Source organism: Thalassophryne amazonica, chromosome 10 (genome assembly GCF_902500255.1).
Source record: "Thalassophryne amazonica chromosome 10, fThaAma1.1, whole genome shotgun sequence".
Taxonomy (NCBI): Eukaryota; Metazoa; Chordata; class Actinopteri; order Batrachoidiformes; family Batrachoididae; genus Thalassophryne; species Thalassophryne amazonica.
The window spans coordinates 89091410-89110346 of record NC_047112.1 but is presented as its reverse complement, the minus strand read 5'-3'; the positions used below and the strand labels follow the sequence as shown (position 1 = coordinate 89110346).

The 18937-nt window shown below is 39.9% G+C and overlaps 1 protein-coding gene across 2 annotated transcripts; it reads left to right on the top strand.

Annotated features, from left to right (window-relative positions):
- Window positions 1-215: 215 nt before the first annotated feature.
- Window positions 216-18799, top strand: ankrd29 (ankyrin repeat domain 29). 2 transcript variants are annotated; one of them, XM_034180467.1, is made up of 10 exons: window positions 216-414; window positions 6200-6307; window positions 6449-6547; window positions 8522-8620; window positions 8771-8869; window positions 10372-10470; window positions 14508-14606; window positions 15335-15430; window positions 15521-15619; window positions 18500-18799. In XM_034180467.1, the coding sequence occupies exons 1-10, from the start codon at window positions 403-405 to the stop codon at window positions 18581-18583; spliced, it is 894 nt and encodes a 297-aa protein (XP_034036358.1). In that variant the 5' UTR covers window positions 216-402; the 3' UTR covers window positions 18584-18799. The 2 variants fall into 2 exon arrangements, with proteins under 2 accessions (XP_034036358.1, XP_034036357.1); XM_034180466.1 differs by having other exon boundaries at window positions 217-414; window positions 6197-6307.
- The last annotated feature ends 138 nt before the right edge of the window (window positions 18800-18937 follow it).

Genomic DNA, 18937 nt, shown 5'->3' with positions numbered 1-18937 from the left:
TGATGAGACAAATAATGTAGTATAATATTCAACATGATTGAAGCATTTTTACATGTTGACCTCTGTAATTCTTCATTGATCCCTACCTGGCTATGGTTATTATGCTTTTTTTGTGTGTGTAGGCCATGATACACTGAGGCTGCATAATAAGTGTCGTTTCGTCACCTTTCGCGGTACCGATTAAGTCGACTGTCTCATCCACGTGGCTTCACCGCAGACTGCGGCTCCGCAGCGCCCCCCAGCGGCGCGCTGCGTGTCTGCCGCGCAGAGGTTGAGCAGCCTGGTTGTTTGTTTTTCCGCCGCCAACACCCAGTGAGAGTGCGGCAGAAAGGCGTGCATCATCACCGGTAATGACTGAGTGTGCAGGAAGAAGCAGCATGAGTCACCGCTGAGCTGCGCAGGATGTCTTTTAAGGTAAAGCGGCGTTATTTTGCGTGCAGCTCGTGCAGGCTGCAGCAGGCCTCCGCTCCTTCCTCAGTGCTCCTGGAAGGTGCATTTAACTTTTAAAGCTGCATTTAAAGTGGCTTCTCGACATTAAAAAAAAAAAAAAAAAAAAAAATCCGTGCGTGCGTCATAACGGAGTTGCGGGTTTCGCGTGTTTAATGCAACAGAAACCGTCGGGAGTCTGTATGTTTTTGACGTTAATTTGACGTCACAGCAAATGTGAACGTTTCATAAAAATGACGCGTTTATTGTGTCGTGATCAGCGCTTGAAGAATTGGCTATTTGAGTATACGATTATAAGAATGATCTTTTTTTATAAAGTCAAGAAAATTAAAAATTATAAAGTGTTGCTCTTTCTGTCTTCACCCCAGTAATTTTTTTTTTTTTTTTTGGGGGGGGGGGGGCTTGTATTTATTATTATAACTTTAATACAGTGGAGGTTTTGTTTGTTTATGACCAGCCTGGAGCCCAAAATTTTTCTGAAGATTCATATCCTGATAGACTAGAGAATTTAGGTTAAAGAAAATTTTTGGAAAATTGGAAAAAAAATCCCTATCTTTAACATTGAACAAAATTTTCAAAAATTCATAACTCTGTCAAAAAGGATCACATTTCTTTCATATTTGAGAGCATTATGTAGGATGGTATCCTTTATTGACTGACAAGGTTTAATCTGATCCAGATTACAGATTTTGTAGCTGTCTAAATTTAACATTTAAAACCCCATTTAATGTATATGTTTTGCATTATATCTCAATCAAACATGCCCCAATCACACTCATATTTGAAACTGAGGTGCAGACTGGCACTCTGTATCACTTGACAAAGTTTGATCCAGATCTGATCCAGATTACAGATTTTGTAGCCATCTAAATTTAACATTTAAAACCCTATTTAATGTATATTTTACATTATATCTCAATCAAAAATGCCCCAATCACGCTCATATTTAAAAGTGAGGTACAGACTGGCACTCAGTATCGCCTGACAAAGTTTGATCCAGATCTGATCCAGATTACAGATTTTGTAGCTGTCTAAATTTAACATTTAAAACCCCATTTAATGTATATTTTACATTATATCTCAATCAAACATGACCCAATCACGCTCATATTTGAAAGTGAGGTGCAGACTGGCACTCAGTATCGCTTGACAAAGTCTGATCCAGATCTGATCCAGATTCCAGATTTTGTGGTCATCTAAATTTAACATTTAAAACCCCATTTAATTTTTATTTTACATTATTTCTCAATCAAACATGCCCCAATCACGCTCATATTTAAAGGTGAGGTGCAGACTGGCACTCAGTAGCGCCTGACAAAGTTTGATCCAGATTACAGATTTTGTGGCCGTCTAAATTTAGCATTTAAAACCCCATTTAATGTATATTTTGCATTATGTCTCAATCAAACATGCCCCAATCACGCTCATATTTGAAACTGAGGTGCAGACTGGCACTCAGTAGCGCCTGACAAAGTTTGATACAGATCTGCTCCAGATTACAGATTTTGTGGCCATCTAAATTTAACATTTAAAACCCTATTTAATGTATATTTTACATTATATCTCAATCAAAAATGCCCCAATCACGCTCATATTTAAAAGTGAGGTACAGACTGGCACTCAGTATCACCTGACAAAGTTTGATCCAGATCTGATCCAGATTACAGATTTTGTAGCTGTCTAAATTTAACATTAAAAACCCCATTTAATGTATATTTTACACTATATCTCAATCAAACATGACCCAATCGTGCTCATATTTGAAACTGAGGTGCATACTGGCACTCAGTATTGCTTGACAAAGTCTGATCCAGATCTGCTCCAGATTACAGATTTTGTGGCCATCTAAATTTAACATTTAAAACCCCATTTAATGTATATTTTACATTATATCTCAATCAAACATGCCCCAATCACGCTCATATTTGAAACTGAGGTGCAGACTGGCACTCAGTATCGCCTGACAAAGTTTGATCCAGATCTGATCCAGATTACAGATTTTGTGGCCGTCTAAATTTAACATTTAAAACCCCATTTAATGTATATTTTACATTATATCTCAATCAAACATTCCCCAATCACACTTATATTTGAAAGTGAGGTGCAGACTGGCACTCAGTATCGCCTGACAAAGTTTGATCCAGATCTGATCCAGATTACAGATTTTGTAGCTGTCTAAATTTAACATTGAAAACCCCATTTAATGTATATTTTACATTATATCTCAATCAAACATGCCCCAATCATGCTCATATTTGAAAGTGAGGTGCAGACTGGCACTCAGTATCGTCTGACAAAGTTTGATCCAGATCTGATCTAGATTACAGATTTTGTGGCCATTTAAAGTGTAGGTGACACCAAAAAATATGCACAAATAATCACTAAAAATGATGAAATGCTGATATTTAAAAAAAATTAATCCTGAACAATAAAAGTCGATAAGTGCGCAGGTGAAGGATAATCAACAGCTGTCTGAAGCCTGCGCTGTATTTCAGTCCTCAGCCCATATTGTTGCTACATCATCGGGAGAATGGCACCTGCTGATTCAATTCCAAATTAATTATAAACACGGCAGAGGTCAAGCTGTTTTCAGATGATGTTTTTTTTTCTAGTGTGGAGCTTTTTTTAAGTCCAGTCTGAAGGTGATTCTGAAGCTGTGGGGACACAGTCTTCTGTTTTTTTAGCCTAATTTAGATGACAATGCGGAAGACAAAGCCTTGGAGGAAAACCTTCAGTCTGACAACAGTGATGATATTTGGCAGAGTTCAGAACACAGAATAGTGATTATAAAATAAAATAAAATAAATTAATAATGCAGGCAATTTCGGCATGCGACTGGAGAAGATTTTTTTTTTTCTGCCTGCTCTTTGGTCATAAGCAACTGATTTAAAAATAGTTTGTTTTGCTATCTGTGACATCAGAAAAAAAAGTGATGAGTAAGTGTGGATTTTTTTTATTTGTGTTTTTTCTTAGAAACAGGTACATACATTTCAAATCTGAAAAATGACACGAGGGAGTGAAAATATCAGTTATTTTAAAAATAAATATTGTTTCCTTCTTGAATACAGTTAGTGTACTGTATGTTAGTAACGTGTTATTATTCAATATTAAAACCATTCACCCAAGGAGTAAATTATACCTGTCCGTTTCAGTGAGATCACTCTCAGTCTGATGAAAACTTATTGACCTTTACAAAACAGCGTCTGAAAATAATTTAATTCCTTATGTCCTGGCTGAAGAAAAGTCTCTTTGTGACACGGCAGTTTGGTGCCAGGTTACAGCGCCGGCTGTAATCGGTTAATTACAGCTGATGGATCGATCCTCTGCTGTTAATGGATCCTCCTTTTGTTCCACCGTGTGCCGCTTTGCATCGCAAGATGAAAGACTCACAGTGCCTCATCTGCTCATAACATCTCAGTCTGCACGTGATGAAATTATCCCATGATTCACAAAACAATAAAATAAAATAATGTGAAAATGCTCAGTTTTGCCTCCGTGTCAAGTGAAGAAGCCGCAGACATCATGCATACATGCTCGTCAATATAAGTGTTCCACCTGCCAATAGGCCCGGGCGATATATTGATTTTATCAATTAATTTGAGTTAAAAAAATTCAGTTTAAAAAATAAAAAATTCAAGTTTTTTCTCCTCTTGCTGCAGCGCACCTTTTTGTCCCCAGGACTTTCCGTAGCTCCCCCTCCCCGTCCCGTTTCCTTCACAATAACAAACATGGCTAACTGCTAATGGAGAGCGAGTTTTGTCAGTGGTTTGGGATTGCTGCAATAGACATGAAACAAGAAGTGACTGCACGCTGCAAAGTTTGTCTAAAGCCCATTACAACAAAACGCAGCCGCGCAATAAACTTATTCCAGCATCTAAAACAGAGACATCCAGCTGCGTGGGAGAAATGCCACACTTTACGAGGGGAACAAGGGAGCAAAATCCTGCTAAAAAGCAGCTTACTCTGGTGGAATCATTTGCCCAAATGGAGCAAATGAGGGTAAAAAAAAACCTAAATTGGGCATATTGACCCAGACTGACTCCAAATATGATTCAATTAATTAATTTTAATTATTTTAAGCGAAATGGGGACTTATAACGAAATGGAGCAGACTGACTCCAAATATTAAGTATTTAACTACTTTTGTTAAGTTTTTTTACTTAACAAAATGGACCCATTAATTGAAGTTTCATCTCTTGAACGCCAGATGCCGCACCTGCCCCTACTCCATCTACTGAGCGCATCTCACATAAAAAAAGCTAAACAATTAAATAAAAGTAATTATTTGGAGTCAGTATGGTTCACTCTGCTCCATTTTGTTACATTTTACCCCCATTTCGTGATTATCAGTCCCCATTTCGCCTATTTTGTATTTTAGTATTACCCGTTTTTGATCAAATAAAAGCAAAACTTGTTTTGAGTTATCTCTGTCATTTGTACTAAATGTTTTCTTTAAAAAAAAAGTAGGGGAAAAAATCTGAAAAAAAATTGAAAGTCGAATTATTTCTGAAAAAAAAAATATCAGAGATTTTATTTTTAGGCCAAATCGCCCAGGCCTACCTGCCAATCAAAAAGATTCTGCCAGCCAGAATGAACCGTTCTGACACCGAAAACATCGTGCAGCACCAGCCTGAACCACTCGGTGGAAACGGGGCTGTCAGTGGCTTGTAAAAATCCGTAAGGTAATCCACAAATTAATGGAACTATTAAGATAATGGTTCTGACACTGATGTCACTTCCTCATTCTCAAATGTTGGGACTCGCCCAGAAGTTCCTGGGTTTTAGTGGCGTGCAGTTCAAAATCTGAATATTTATCTCTTCAGGAACTGCATGCCAGGAAAGGATAAATTTCAAACTGTTGTTTAATTTTTGTCTTAAATACTCAAAAAACATTACATATCGTATCACCTACACTTTAAATTTAACATTGAAAATCCTATTTAATGTATATTTTACATTATGTCTCAATCAAACGTGCCCCAATCACTCTCATATTTGAAAGTGAAGTGCAGACTGGCACTCACTAACGCCTGACATAGTTTGATCTGGATCTGATCCGGATTGTGGATTTTATGGACCATGGCCATGGCCAAACCATGGCCTGTGGGCCACAGATTAGCAGCCCTGAATCTTAGTGCAAAAGTACTGTATATTCAGAGGTGGAAGGTCATGTCCAGGTTTTGTGATATGCAATGAAAAACCTTTTGGAAATGCCAGTCATGTCAGGTCTGGGAGTATCCTCCTGCCACACATCCACCACACCACAGAAACAACCTCGGTTCTGGGTGGCACCCACCCAGGCAAACAACTGGTCCAACCCCACCTGTTGAAAGTACCCATCTATCTGCTGCAGCCAGGTGAAACATAAGTGTCCTTCTCCAATCTCTATAAAGACTTGGACCTTCGATCTCCTGAAAAAGTATCAGTATTACCAACCACCTCGGTCCAAAGAGCTCATGAGTCTCCAAGATCTTCCAAGGTGTCTCCCAATCTCAAAGGCTGAGGACCTAGAATTGGGGACCTGAATGTTTTGCCTGTCAAATAAATCTGATCTTAACCAAAAAAAAAAAAAAAACACTCGTGTAAACAAATCTAAGTGGATTTATGGGTGACACCTAATGAGCTTTGTCAAATACAGTAATGTGAGTTTCATCCCTGTGATGTATTTGGTGACATATTCTGTTGTTGCAGTACTGTTAGTGTGTGTTTGTTAATGGGTCAGTGGCTGCTGCTTGTCTTTACCGTCCAGAAGGAAACACCCCTGGCTAATGCTGTGTTTTGGGCCGCGCGGAAAGGAAACTTGGCTCTTCTTCAGCTGCTGCTCAACAGCGGACGTGTAGATGCAGACTGCAGAGACAGTGTATGGACTTCAAATGCCCTTGTATTCAGCTCCAGTTTAACCATTGTGTGTGTGTGTGTCAAGTCCAGATACTTGTTTTTGTTGTTTTAATGAGGATCCATGTAGCTTTTTCCTGATTTTTTTTTTTTTTTTTTTTTACAGTATGGAACGACAGCGCTGATGGTGGCCTCATACAGCGGCCATTATGACTGTGTCAGGGAACTCATCATGCAAGGAGCTGATATCAACTACCAGAGAGAGGTATGATGGAAAATATGGCCAAACTTCAGAAACAACAAGATTTGGTCTTTAGAATGGAATAGTTGTTGTTTTACAACAGAATTGGGGGTGCTCCTGCAAAGCTACTGTACACCACAAATATATATATATACGAGGTCTATTAGAAAAGTATCCGACCTTTTTATTTTTTTCAAAAACTATATGGATTTGAATCACGTGCGATTACATCAGCCAACCTTGAACCCTCGTGCGCATGCGTGAGTTTTTTCACGCCTGTCGGTTGCGTCATTCGCCTGTGGGCAGGCTTTGAGTGAGGAGTGGTCCACCCCTCTCGTCAGATTTCTTTTGTCTGGGAACTTCCTGAGAGACTGGCGCTTTGTTTGATCAAAATTTTTTCAGAACCTGTGAGGCACATCGAAGTGGACACCATTCGAGAAATTTAGCTGGTTTTCTGTGAAAGTTTTAACGGCTGATGAGAGATTATGGAGTGTTGCTGTCGCTTTAAGGACTTCCCACGGAGCGGGACGTCGCGCAGCGCTCCCAGGCGCCGTCATCAGCCTGTTTCGAGCTGAAAACCTCCAAATTTAAGCCTCTGTTGACCCAGGACATCGTGAGAGAACAGAGAACTTTCAGAAGAGGTAGGGATCAGCAGTTTATCCGGACATTCTACTGTTAAAGGAGATTTTGTAATGAAAGACGTGCAGACGGATTGGCGCGTTGGCAGGCAGCTGGCGCGGCACGCCGCCACAGGAAAAACACCTCCGTTGGAAGCCTTAAGGACAAGTTGGAACATGTCCAGCTGTTAAACAATTTCTCAGATACTCACTCAACTGAAAGCCATCAAAAGCCGCCTGGTTTTTACAAATGATTGTCAACATGGAGGTGTTTTTCCTGTATATATATATATATATATATATATATACACACAACCCTAATTTCAATGAAGTTGGGACGTTGTGTAAAATGTCAATAAAAACAGAATACAATGATTTGCGAATCCTGTTCAACTTATATTCAACTGAATACACCACAAAGACAAGATATTTAATGTTCAAGCTGATAAACTTTATTGTTTTTGTGCAAATATTTGCTCATTTTGAAATGGATGCCTGCAACACATTTCAAAAAAGCTGGAACAGTGGTATGTTTAAAACTGTGTTACATCACCTTTTCTTCTAACAACACTCAATAAGCGTTTGGGAACTGAGGACACTAATTGTTGAAGCTTTGTAGGTGGAATTCTTTCCCATTCTTGCTTGATGTACGACTTCAGTTGTTCAACAGTCCGGGGTCTCCGTTGTTGTATTTTGTGCTTCATAATGCGCCACACATTTTCAATGGGTGACAGGTCTGGACTGCAGGCAGGCCAGTCTAGTACCCCGCACTCTTTTACTACGAAGCCACGCTGTTGTAACACGTGCAGAATGTGGCTTGGCATTGTGTTGCTGAAATAAGCAGGGACGTGCCTGAAAAAGACGTTGCTTGGATGGCAGCATGTGTTGCTCCGAAACCTAGATGTACCTTTTCAGCATTGATGGTGCCATCACTAAGTTGTAAGTTGCCCATGCCATGGGCACTAATATGCTGGCTTTCCTTCCTTTTGTAGTCCAAAGCTGGTTCTCAATGTCCTATGTGTGAGTTTTAGAGTACTGAATTGTCTTTCCAGGCCACCACTGTTGGCAACAGCTGAAACTAGCAGATTTGCTACAGTGCATAGGCTTTCATTAAAGCCAAAATGCCTCCCGGCTTGTCCACCAAACAGAGGGACAGACATCCTGACTCAGACATTCTGTGTCATATGGGGCAGATTTAGGAATGCAGAGGGTGATATCAGTATCAGTCTCTGGACTCAATGTCTTAATGAATGCAACTCCCTCTAGAGTTGCATTCAGAGAGGTTCAACATCGCTGTTCCCCTGAGATTAGTGTGGAAATCAGGGTGTAATTTGCACACTAAAATTTAGTGAATACGAAAACATTCTGTCATTCCTTCCAGACGGGTTCCACTGCCTTGTTCTTCGCCTCCCAACAGGGACACCATGACGTTGTGAAGCTGCTGTTTGAATTCGGTGCCTCTACTGAATTCCAAACAAAGGTACGCGGCAGGATAAAATGATGATGATTGTAAAGGAGAATGTCATCACAGTGTGTAACTCACAGAAGTGCCTGTCTGCCAGTTTGTTTTCATTGTGCTGTTGTCGACAAAAGATCAGCCATCTACACTGTGAGCTTGTTTATCTTCCAGGATGGCGGCACGGCGCTCACTGTGGCCTCCCAGTATGGGCACATCAAGGTGGTGGACATTCTGCTGAAGAACGGAGCCAATGTTCACGACCAGCTCAGTGTAAGGCACTCGTCTTTGTTAACGGCCGTCCAGAAGCCTCCTCGTCTCTTAAGCTGCCTTGACACTTGCATGACTTTGATCCACTTGCACGCACTCTGCTGTGCAGGAGAGTAAAGGCCCATTTACATGAGCATGCCTTTGCATCACGCAACAGCTCGAACTGTGTCGTGATGATCCCACCCGCTGTATTCACAGCTGGACGCCGTTCTTTGTTCTACCAGCTGCCACACGCTCTGCGCTGGACGCTGCATATATAAAATAATTATTTTGTGGCGGGTTAATCTTTTTTTTCTGCTAATTGGCCGTTGAAAACAGTTCTAATCACTTCCTGAATCATAGAGGAGGCTGCAGCCGGAGCCATTCGCGTGTGCACGCACGCGCCTAGCAAGCTGCAGAAAGCATTTTGTGCCATGTAAAATGGTAATTATTTGTCTTGTTTACATCATCATGCCTTGATAAAACAGTTGCGTGTTCTTTCCTTCTTGTCTGCAGCTGTTAAAGTATTTACTTTTATGTTTATAACAGATTTAACTTCTTGTTATAATCCTTCAGACGAGCTGCGCTCTGATGCGATCTGCTGACATCACCACTCACTCTGTTCACTGCTTGTTTACTCCACTTGACGAGCTGCACGTTGTGTTGGAGATTAGATCGCGCCACGTAGCACATTTGTGCGTGAAAGATTTTTTGAACATTTCAAAATTCTCTGTGCCCAATAGCACGCACCGGTGCCCCTCTGGCATCCTGTCTGCACTCATTAAAGATGAGTTTACTCTCCAGCACGACATATCACGACCTGTGTCGTGATGTGTCATCAAGCAAAGGCATGCGCAATTTAAAAACACTGCTTGTAAGTTCGTGTGATTGCGTCAGCACACCTCATCACAGTGCAGCTCATCTGAACGATTATAACGAGATGTTAAATCTATCATAAACATAGTTTTACAGATACTCATAAAAGGAATGAACATGCAACTGTTTTACCAAGCCATTACAATATAAACATTACAAATAATTACCTTTTTGACAGTTCCAAATGCATTCTCCACCTCACAAAGCGCATGACAGAGAGAGAGAGAGAAAAAAAAACCTGCAGATGAAATGGTCCTCTGTGATTTCTGAAGCGATTAGAGCCGTTTTCAACAGCCAAACTCTGAGAGAAAATTATTAATCCGCTACAAAACAATTATTTTATATATGCAGCATCCAGCACACAAAGCGTGTCATCCAGCTGGGAACACAATGGGTGACATTGTCACGAAGAATTGCATGAGAGTGCGGAGCCAAAATGCATGCAAGTGTCAAGGCACATGGTGTTGGAATGTAAGCTGTCAGGTTGTTGTTGAGTCCAACGCCTCTAACAGTTGGAAGGATTAATGTTTGTCTTTATCAGGTGGTGGAACAATCTCACTGCCCAAAGCTTATCAAATATATTGTGATATTTGTGGACTTTTGTTCCGTACCACCAAGATGTAATTGCAGTTCCTTTAATAATGTTTCAGGACGGCGCCACCTCTCTGTTCCTCGCTGCCCAGGAAGGTCACGTGTCTGTGATTCGTCAGCTGCTGTCATCAGGTGCCAAAGTCAACCAGCTAAGGCAGGTAACTGACTCGTCTCTTAAAGCACAGTGAAGGGCTTAATGGACAGGCTTGTATTTGTTTTGTTTTTTGCAACTTTATTCATATGAATACATTGTTGACAGTCAAGCCTCTGAGTTGTCTACTCATGTTTTCCAAAAATTGCTTCAGGAATAAGTGGGTATCTATAAGCCAGTTTACAGTTGTGAGGTCAAGGCACATAAATATGAATGAATGAATTTATTCGGCACACAGACTCAACAGTAACCAAAAAAAACTCCTAAAAATAACAGTTTAACAGTGTACCCGTGTGGCTGAAAGGGTGCAGGCAGAAGCAAACGCTTATAAACACCCACCATTTTAACATAAAAATGAAGAATATATATATATATATATATATGTATATAAACAGCAAATACAAAAAAAACAAGCACAAACAATATAAATTAATCAATGAACTGAAATTTCTCAACACAACCAGACAAACAATAGTGCACAATCCAAAAACAATAACAAACTCTGTAAACCTAATTCGTCATCCTGTATAAAGTAATTATATTGTTTTATAGAGCCATTTAAAGTTAACTAAGGTACCAAATAATTTAATGTTATCAGGACAATTATTCCAAATATTAACACCTTTAATAGAAACACAATGAGTTTTTACAGTAGTTCGAATCTTCAGTTTCTCAAATAATAATGTCCCTCTCAAATTCTAACTGGAGTCCTTCATTTTAAACAGATCCTGGACATGTTGAGGAAAAAAATATTTTTAACTTTATACATGATTTGTATTGTGACGTAATCATCCAGAAATTTAAAATATGCAACCAGAGAAATAATGGGTTTGTTGGCTTATGATATGGTTTATTACTGATAATTGTTATAGCTTTCTTTAGTAAAATACATAAATAAAAGCATGTGACATGATTTATATGAAAATGTAATTAAAAAATGTGTGCATGATCTATTAAAAATCATCCATTTCATCCATAACTTAGACTCTGATCAAGTAAAATCAGTGTTTTAAATGTTATTGTTTATGTCCTTTGACCTAACCTAATACACACAGTGCCAACTGGCTTATGGGGCACCTGAAGTAGAGCTCCAAAATGAACTCAGACCATGTTTTTACAAACATTAAAATTAAATGGTGTTGGCATGCTTGGGGCTTAGTGGCTGAAGTGCACGTTACACATATGGCAGTGAGCAGGTTGTGGTATCCCAACAGGTCAAGGTTCACATCTCTGCTTTAGCTGCGTATTGCCATCTTAGCTTCACTATATTTCTCAAATAAAGGTTGGGAAAACCCCCCAAAATAACTTGAAATAAATGACCAGGTGTATTTGGTAACATTATAACAACACATTTTGCTGGTATCAGACTTTGTGATGCAAGGTGGTTGGACACAATCGCAGGATTCAGATGTGAGTTCAACAGGGTTTAATGAGAGTTTGAGTTGGAGTCAGTACACAAAAAGGCCGGTTGTTACAAGCAACAGGATCCGAAGCATCAGGCAAACAACAGGGTCCAAAACGCAAGCAAGCAGGTTAAAAACCACAACAAGGCAGAAACAGGACAAAACACTCTGAAGAAGTGCCCGAAAGAGACACAAGGCACAACAATCTGGCAAAGAGGTGAAGGGGAAAAGGTACAACTAATAAAGAGGGAGTGATCAGCAGGCAATGCAGGACAGGTGTGGTGGAAGGATCTGGAATGGGGCGTGGCAAGCAGGAGGGAGGGCGGGAGGGAGGACAGGAGGGAAACGCCCAGCACCAAGACACAAGACAAGAAAAATCCCTCACAACAAACCCAATCAAGAGCAAAGAAACACCCACAACCCAAACCCCGACAAACCCACAATACAATCATGACAGCTGGTGACATTATTAAATTTTGAGGGGAAGTATTTACCCATTAGTTGATCCACCAAAGATTCAAAATAGACATTTATTGTTCATGGTTAAGTGGCCCGAATAAACCATTTATTCATTCATTCAAGTGGGGGAAAAAGAAAAGCCTGTGTTGGCTCATTGGGAAGCTATTAGAGAAGATTGCAATGTGTTTTATCTTGTAGCTGTGTTATTTATATAACCTGATTTAGGTTTTATTGTTTTGGTTGAGGGTTTTTGTTTTCTCTCTTCATGACTTGCAATGGAAGATCCGTTCATGACATTTTGCATAATCAAACTGATTGGAGCTCAAGTCAAAGACCGATTCATGAGTTGAAAGAAACGGGTATATTATATTACATAAATCCCACACCCAGCTGTTTCTTTAGGCATTATTATGTCACTAATGTGTCAATGATTACAACATATCCAAGGACAACATCTGTAACATTGTATCACTGCTATTTTGAGCATTTAATGGATTTAAAAATATATATATTATTTATTTGTTTATTTTACTTCAGGTGGCCCATTCACATACCATTTATGCCAAAGGCAGAACAGGTCTAGGAACTGCTTGAATATGATGTGTAGACAATATCTCCACAAAAACTCCATGTATTGAGGTGAAACTTCATACACAGGCTCGCCTCACCAAGATCTCAGACACGTTTGACATTAGTAGAGTTTTGATCCTAAATGTGATCACCAAGGGCAAAGACTCTTTTGTGTGTGCAATATCTTGACAAACACTTTGTGTATCAAAGTGTAACTTAGTACACAAGTTAACTTTAATAAGAGCAGAAATAGACTTCCTTTTTAAACCACACATTCATATATTCAACCAGCTGCTTTGTTAATGTAATTCTACACATCCTTCCCTGTGTACTACATGTTACTTGAAGATTCCACCAGCAGGGACACCAGTGTCCTCAGACCATATAGAACTTCTGTCTTCATGTCACGTTCAGAAACTTTTTCCAGTCTCTTGGCAGGTGGTCTGACAACAATATTTGTCACTCTGCAATGTCAAGGACACATTATACAGATGTAAGTAATTGCGGACTTGGTCACAGAACTTCTCCAAGTATTTCTCATTTGTTGATGCTACTGATCATTCAGATGCTGCCCCTATTGTTCATGTGTGTATTGCATCTTGTGGATGAGTCATATTACTTCTGAGGATGTGCACACCAAACATGCAGAATAAATAAAAGTAGTCATTATGCATCTGTGAACACGTAGTTAAAAGAAAGTATATTTCACCCTCAGACCTTAAACAAGGTCGATGTTGGGCAGGATTTGGTTCTAACTGGCTGCCAGAGGGCGACTATCTAATGTCTTGTGCGTAAATTATTTTCCCAAAGATTTTGTGCATCAAGGTAAAACTTGGTAGTCAAGTTCACCTCACCAAGAGTTTTGACAAGTTCAACATTGGGCTTGGTGATGCAGGTCAGGGCGAGTACTGCTGTTACTTAAAAAACATCATTTTTGGCAAAGGTGAGTGCAACATTTAGAGGCTTGATTGCAAACAGTGTTTTAATGTGGTTGAGTGAACTTACCGCTTAAAGGGCACCAGACATGGGGCCAAATATAAAAGTATTTGTATTTGAAAATACTTAAATACATTTTTCAGAGTATTTGTATTTTCTGATTTTGAATTCAAAGTTTTTGTATTTCAAATACATCGCCGATCCCAAGTATTTCCAAATACTTTTTGAAATACTTTTCAAACTTGGGAATCTCTGTGACACCGTGTTGAATATAGATTGTGATAGTTTGATTATTGCCTGTGATATCATAATAGTGAATTTGTGATAAAGCATTCAATCCTTTACTTATCAATAGTATTAGGTCATGCTATTTTCACAATAAATTGTCACCGGTTTATCAGTTTTTGTGTTGATTTGTTGTTTATAGTTCATAGAAAGTATTTGTATTTGTATTTGAAATACTCAAAATATAAAGTATTTGTATTTGAAAAAGTACAAAGTATTTGTATTTGTATTTGGAAGTCGAAAATCTAAAGTATTTGTATTTGTATTTAAATACAATGCAAAGTATTTGACCCCATGTCTGAAGGGCACATTATGTCATTAATGCCTGTATTGATTTTTCTAAACTTCTAAACTTTTTTTTTCTAAACTTCTGCTGGTTAATGTTATTCAGGATGGCACCGCCCCCCTCTGGATGGCAGCTCAGATGGGTCACAGTGAGGTTGTGAAGGTTTTGCTCTTACGTGGTGCAGATCGGGACGCAGACAGACAAGTATGACATCGATCGGTTTGTTCTGCTTACATCACCTGTCCTAAACCAGACTAAGCAGCTGTCAGTTGTTGCGGCAGTGCAGGAAGAACATCTGAGACCGGTGTTGGTGTTGAAAAATATACATCATCTGTCAGTGGCTGAACAATGTGTCCGTTCGTCTATCTGGAGCTAGCTCTCAGTGATGTTCAGTGAGATCGTGCAACAAATCAGGTCAGATCTTAGGAACAGAACAAATTTTTCTCGAGCATAAAGCAGAGTTCCTGGTCTTATTTAAAATGATAAAGTTAGCTAATTTTTGAAGTAAACAATGAGTGTACTCCAATGAGGGTGAACAAACAAATTTTGCACATATGATAAATGGACTGCATTTATATAACGCTTTTCCATCTCCTTCAGAAGCTCAAAGCACTTAACAATGATGTCTCACATTCACCCATTCACAGAGACGCACCAATGTCAGGGTGCTGCCACGCAAGGTGGTCACGACACACTGGGAGCAACTAGGGGATTAAGGACCTTCCCCAAGGGCCCTTAGTGATTTTTCCAGTCTGGCTGGGATTTGAAGCCAAACGCTTAACCACTCGGCCATCACCTCCTCTCCCATATCAAAAGAAAAGCAACTAACACAGCTATGCCTACAAAAACAACGTGTCAATGTCTGATCGTGCTTTTGTATTTCATCTAAACAAAAGTTTTAAAAAATGAATAAATTCATGATTTCTCTCAAGGATGGTTCCACTGCGTTGTTCAAGGCGGCTTTAAAGGGGCACAACAGTGTTATTGAGGAACTCCTAAAGTTTTCTCCTTCATTTGGGCTTCTCAAGGTAAAGGACACTCTCCCTGCAGAATCACATAATGAGTTGAGGAGTATGATAGAATTATGCATCCTTATTGATATTTGTTATCGTTTCCAGAACGGCTCCACTGCCCTTCATGCTGCTGTTATGGGCGGTAACCTTCAAACGGTTCTTCTTCTGCTTGAAGCTAATGCTGATCCTACAATACCCAACAAGGTAGGGGCACCTAGATGTCAGAGAGGAGAAAAACTGGGAAATCAATCACCTAGTCCCCCAACAGACTACAAATCAATAGTTTGTCAATTACCAGTCATGAATATTAGACTTTGTCCAGTTCCTGATGTGGTACTTTCTGCATGTTTCATATATGTTGTTCATATTTCACATATGACTGCATGAAACAAGACATATGACTAATATAACTAAGGCAAAGCCTTGGACCGAACATCAGCATAGGCTGATGTAAATATATTGTGTTGACTGTACGTGATACACCATAGTTCAGAATTGCTTGGGTGTATGAAGGTCTTTTGATGAAGGTACTTTAAATAGACTGACACGATTTATTAATGATAAACTATTGTAGGCTTTAATAGTACATACATGTGGGTTTATTAAAGGTATTCATGAAAATATCATTGCTAAGTATACTCAACAAAAATATAAATGCAACACTTTTGGTTTTGCTCCCATTTTGTATGAGATGAACTCAAAGATCTAAAACTTTTCCACATACACAATATCACCATTTCCCTCAAATATTGTTCACGAACCAGTCTAAATCTGTGATAGTGAGCACTTCTCCTTTGCTGAGATAATCCATCCCACCTCACAGGTGTGCCATATCAAGATGCTGATTAGACACCATGATTAGTGCACAGGTGTGCCTTAGACTGTCCACAATAAAAGGCCACTCTGAAAGGTGCAGTTTTATCACACAGCACAATGCCACAGATGTTGCAAGATTTGAGGGAGCATGCAATTGGCATGCTGACAGCAGGAATGTCAACCAGAATTGTTGCTCGTGTATTGAATGTTCATTTCTCTACCATAAGCCGTCTCCAAAGGCATTTCAGAGAATTTGGCAGTACATCCAACCAGCCTCACAACCACAGACCACGTGTAACCACACCAGCCCAGGACCTCCACATCCAGCATGTTCACCTCCAAGATCGTCTGAGACCAGCCACTCGGACAGCTGCTGAAACAATCGGTTTGCATAGCCAAAGAATTTCTGCACAAACTGTCAGAAACCGTCTCAGGGAAGCTCATCTGCATGCTCGTCGTCCTCATCGGGGTCTCGACCTGACTCCAGTTCGTCGTCGTAACCGACTTGAGTGGGCAAATGCTCACATTCGCTGGCGTTTGGCACGTTGGAGAGGTGTTCTCTTCACGGATGAATCCCGGTTCACACTGTCCAGGGCAGATGGCAGACAGCGTGTGTGGCGTCGTGTGGGTGAGCAGTTTTCTGATGTCAATGTTGTGGATCGAGTGGCCCATGGTGGCGGTGGGGTTATGGTATGGGCAGGCGTCTGTTATGGACGAAGAACACAGGTGCATTTTATTGATGGCATTTTGAATGCACAGAGATACCGTGACGAGATCCTGAGGCCCATTTTTGTGCCATACATCCAAGAACATCACCTCATGTTGCAGCAGGATAATGCACGGCCCCATGTTGCAAGGATCTGTACACAATTCTTGGAAGCTGAAAATGTCCCAGTTCTTGCATGGCCGGCATACTCACCGGACATGTCACCCATTGAGCATGTTTGGGATGCTCTGGACCGGCGTATACGACAGCGTGTACCAGTTCCTGCCAATATCCAGCAACTTCGCACAGCCATTGAAGAGGAGTGGACCAACATTCCACAGGCCACAATTGACAACCTGATCAACTCTATGCGAAGGAGATGTGTTGCACTGCATGAGGCAAATGGTGGTCACACCAGATACTGACTGGTATCCCCCCCAATAAAACAAAACTGCACCTTTCAGAGTGGCCTTTTATTGTGGACAGTCTAAGGCACACCTGTGCACTAATCATGGTGTCTAATCAGCATCTTGATATGGCACACCTGTGAGGTGGGATGGATTATCTAAGCAAAGGAGAAGTGCTCACTATCTCAGATTTAGACTGGTTTGTGAACAATATTTGAGGGAAATGGTGATATTGTGTATGTGGAAAAAGTTTTAGATCTTTGAGTTCATCTCATACAAAATGGGAGCAAAACCAAAAGTGTTGCGTTTATATTTTTGTTGAGCGTAGAATATCTCGAACATAAACTTCTGTATTCTTGAGATCAGTAGATTTATTGAATGATCAATATAATTTACAGTAACAGTAAATAGTATGTTTATGTCACCAACATTAATTAGTGAAGCTCTTCACCATCTCAACATGTCATTTAGCTCCTTCTGACTTTTTTTTCAGTAAAATGGCTCTGGGGAGCATTAGCATGGCTAAACCCTTCAGCTTCCATCATGCGACCAAATCTTTTTTTTTTTTTTTTCAGCGACCAAATCAGTTGTTCCCCAATGCTATTTTAGATCACATCACGTGACCTTTGGTTCTAGGGGTCCTTAAGGTGGATGGGGCGAACACTGATCTGACGAGGAAACAAACCGAAAGTGCCTCTCCGTGACCGAATCAGTTGTTCCCAATGCTATTGTAGATCACATCAAGTGACCTTCAGTTCTAGGGGTCCTTAAGGTGGATGGGGCGAACACTGATCTGATGAGGAAACAAACCGGAAGTGACGTTCCGCGATCTGACGCAGAAGCAAACTGGAAGTGACGTCGTCGTGACTGGGTCCTCATGACAGATGAAACGGATAGCAAGGCACATCATGTGACCGTTCAAAATGTGGCCGCCCATGGTTCTAGGGGTCCTCATGGCAGATGAGGTGGATAGCCCAGTTGGATTTATTTATTTTGTCATCACCTGAAAATCTCTTTCAGCCTTTGGCCTCACTCAGTGTTCGGCATTAATCTATATATGTAAAAAATAGAATTAGTTAACAATAAAGATAATTAATTAGATGGCAAATTGATTAGCTGATGGTATTATTGAATCTTTCTATGTCTATTTTGCAGAATAATGAACTTCCAGTGGATCTTACGAGGAGTGATCGCCTTCTAAGAGTTTTAATGCCCAAAATTTTAAACGCTGACAGTTGATGAAAATAACTCAACAGATCCCTGGCTTCAAACCTGCGTGCACTACAGCAGCATGTACAGAAGGAAAAAACAATAAAGTGTCAAATACATTCAAAGAGTTTTTTTCATGGTATTCGCTTTTTATTGCAGCAGAGATGTAGTGCTTGTACAAATTGTAAGCAAAGGATTTGTTGTTGCTTTTTATGTTTGATGATATAAAATAAAGTTTTCAGGCCTCTTTATAGATTAATTCTGAAAACAAATCGCTGTCATACAAAGCTTCTGAATCTCAAAATAAATATCTTAATGTCATGATTTAGAGGAAATATAGCTATAACACACAATATAATGCAAAATAATGGACAGCTTAAATAT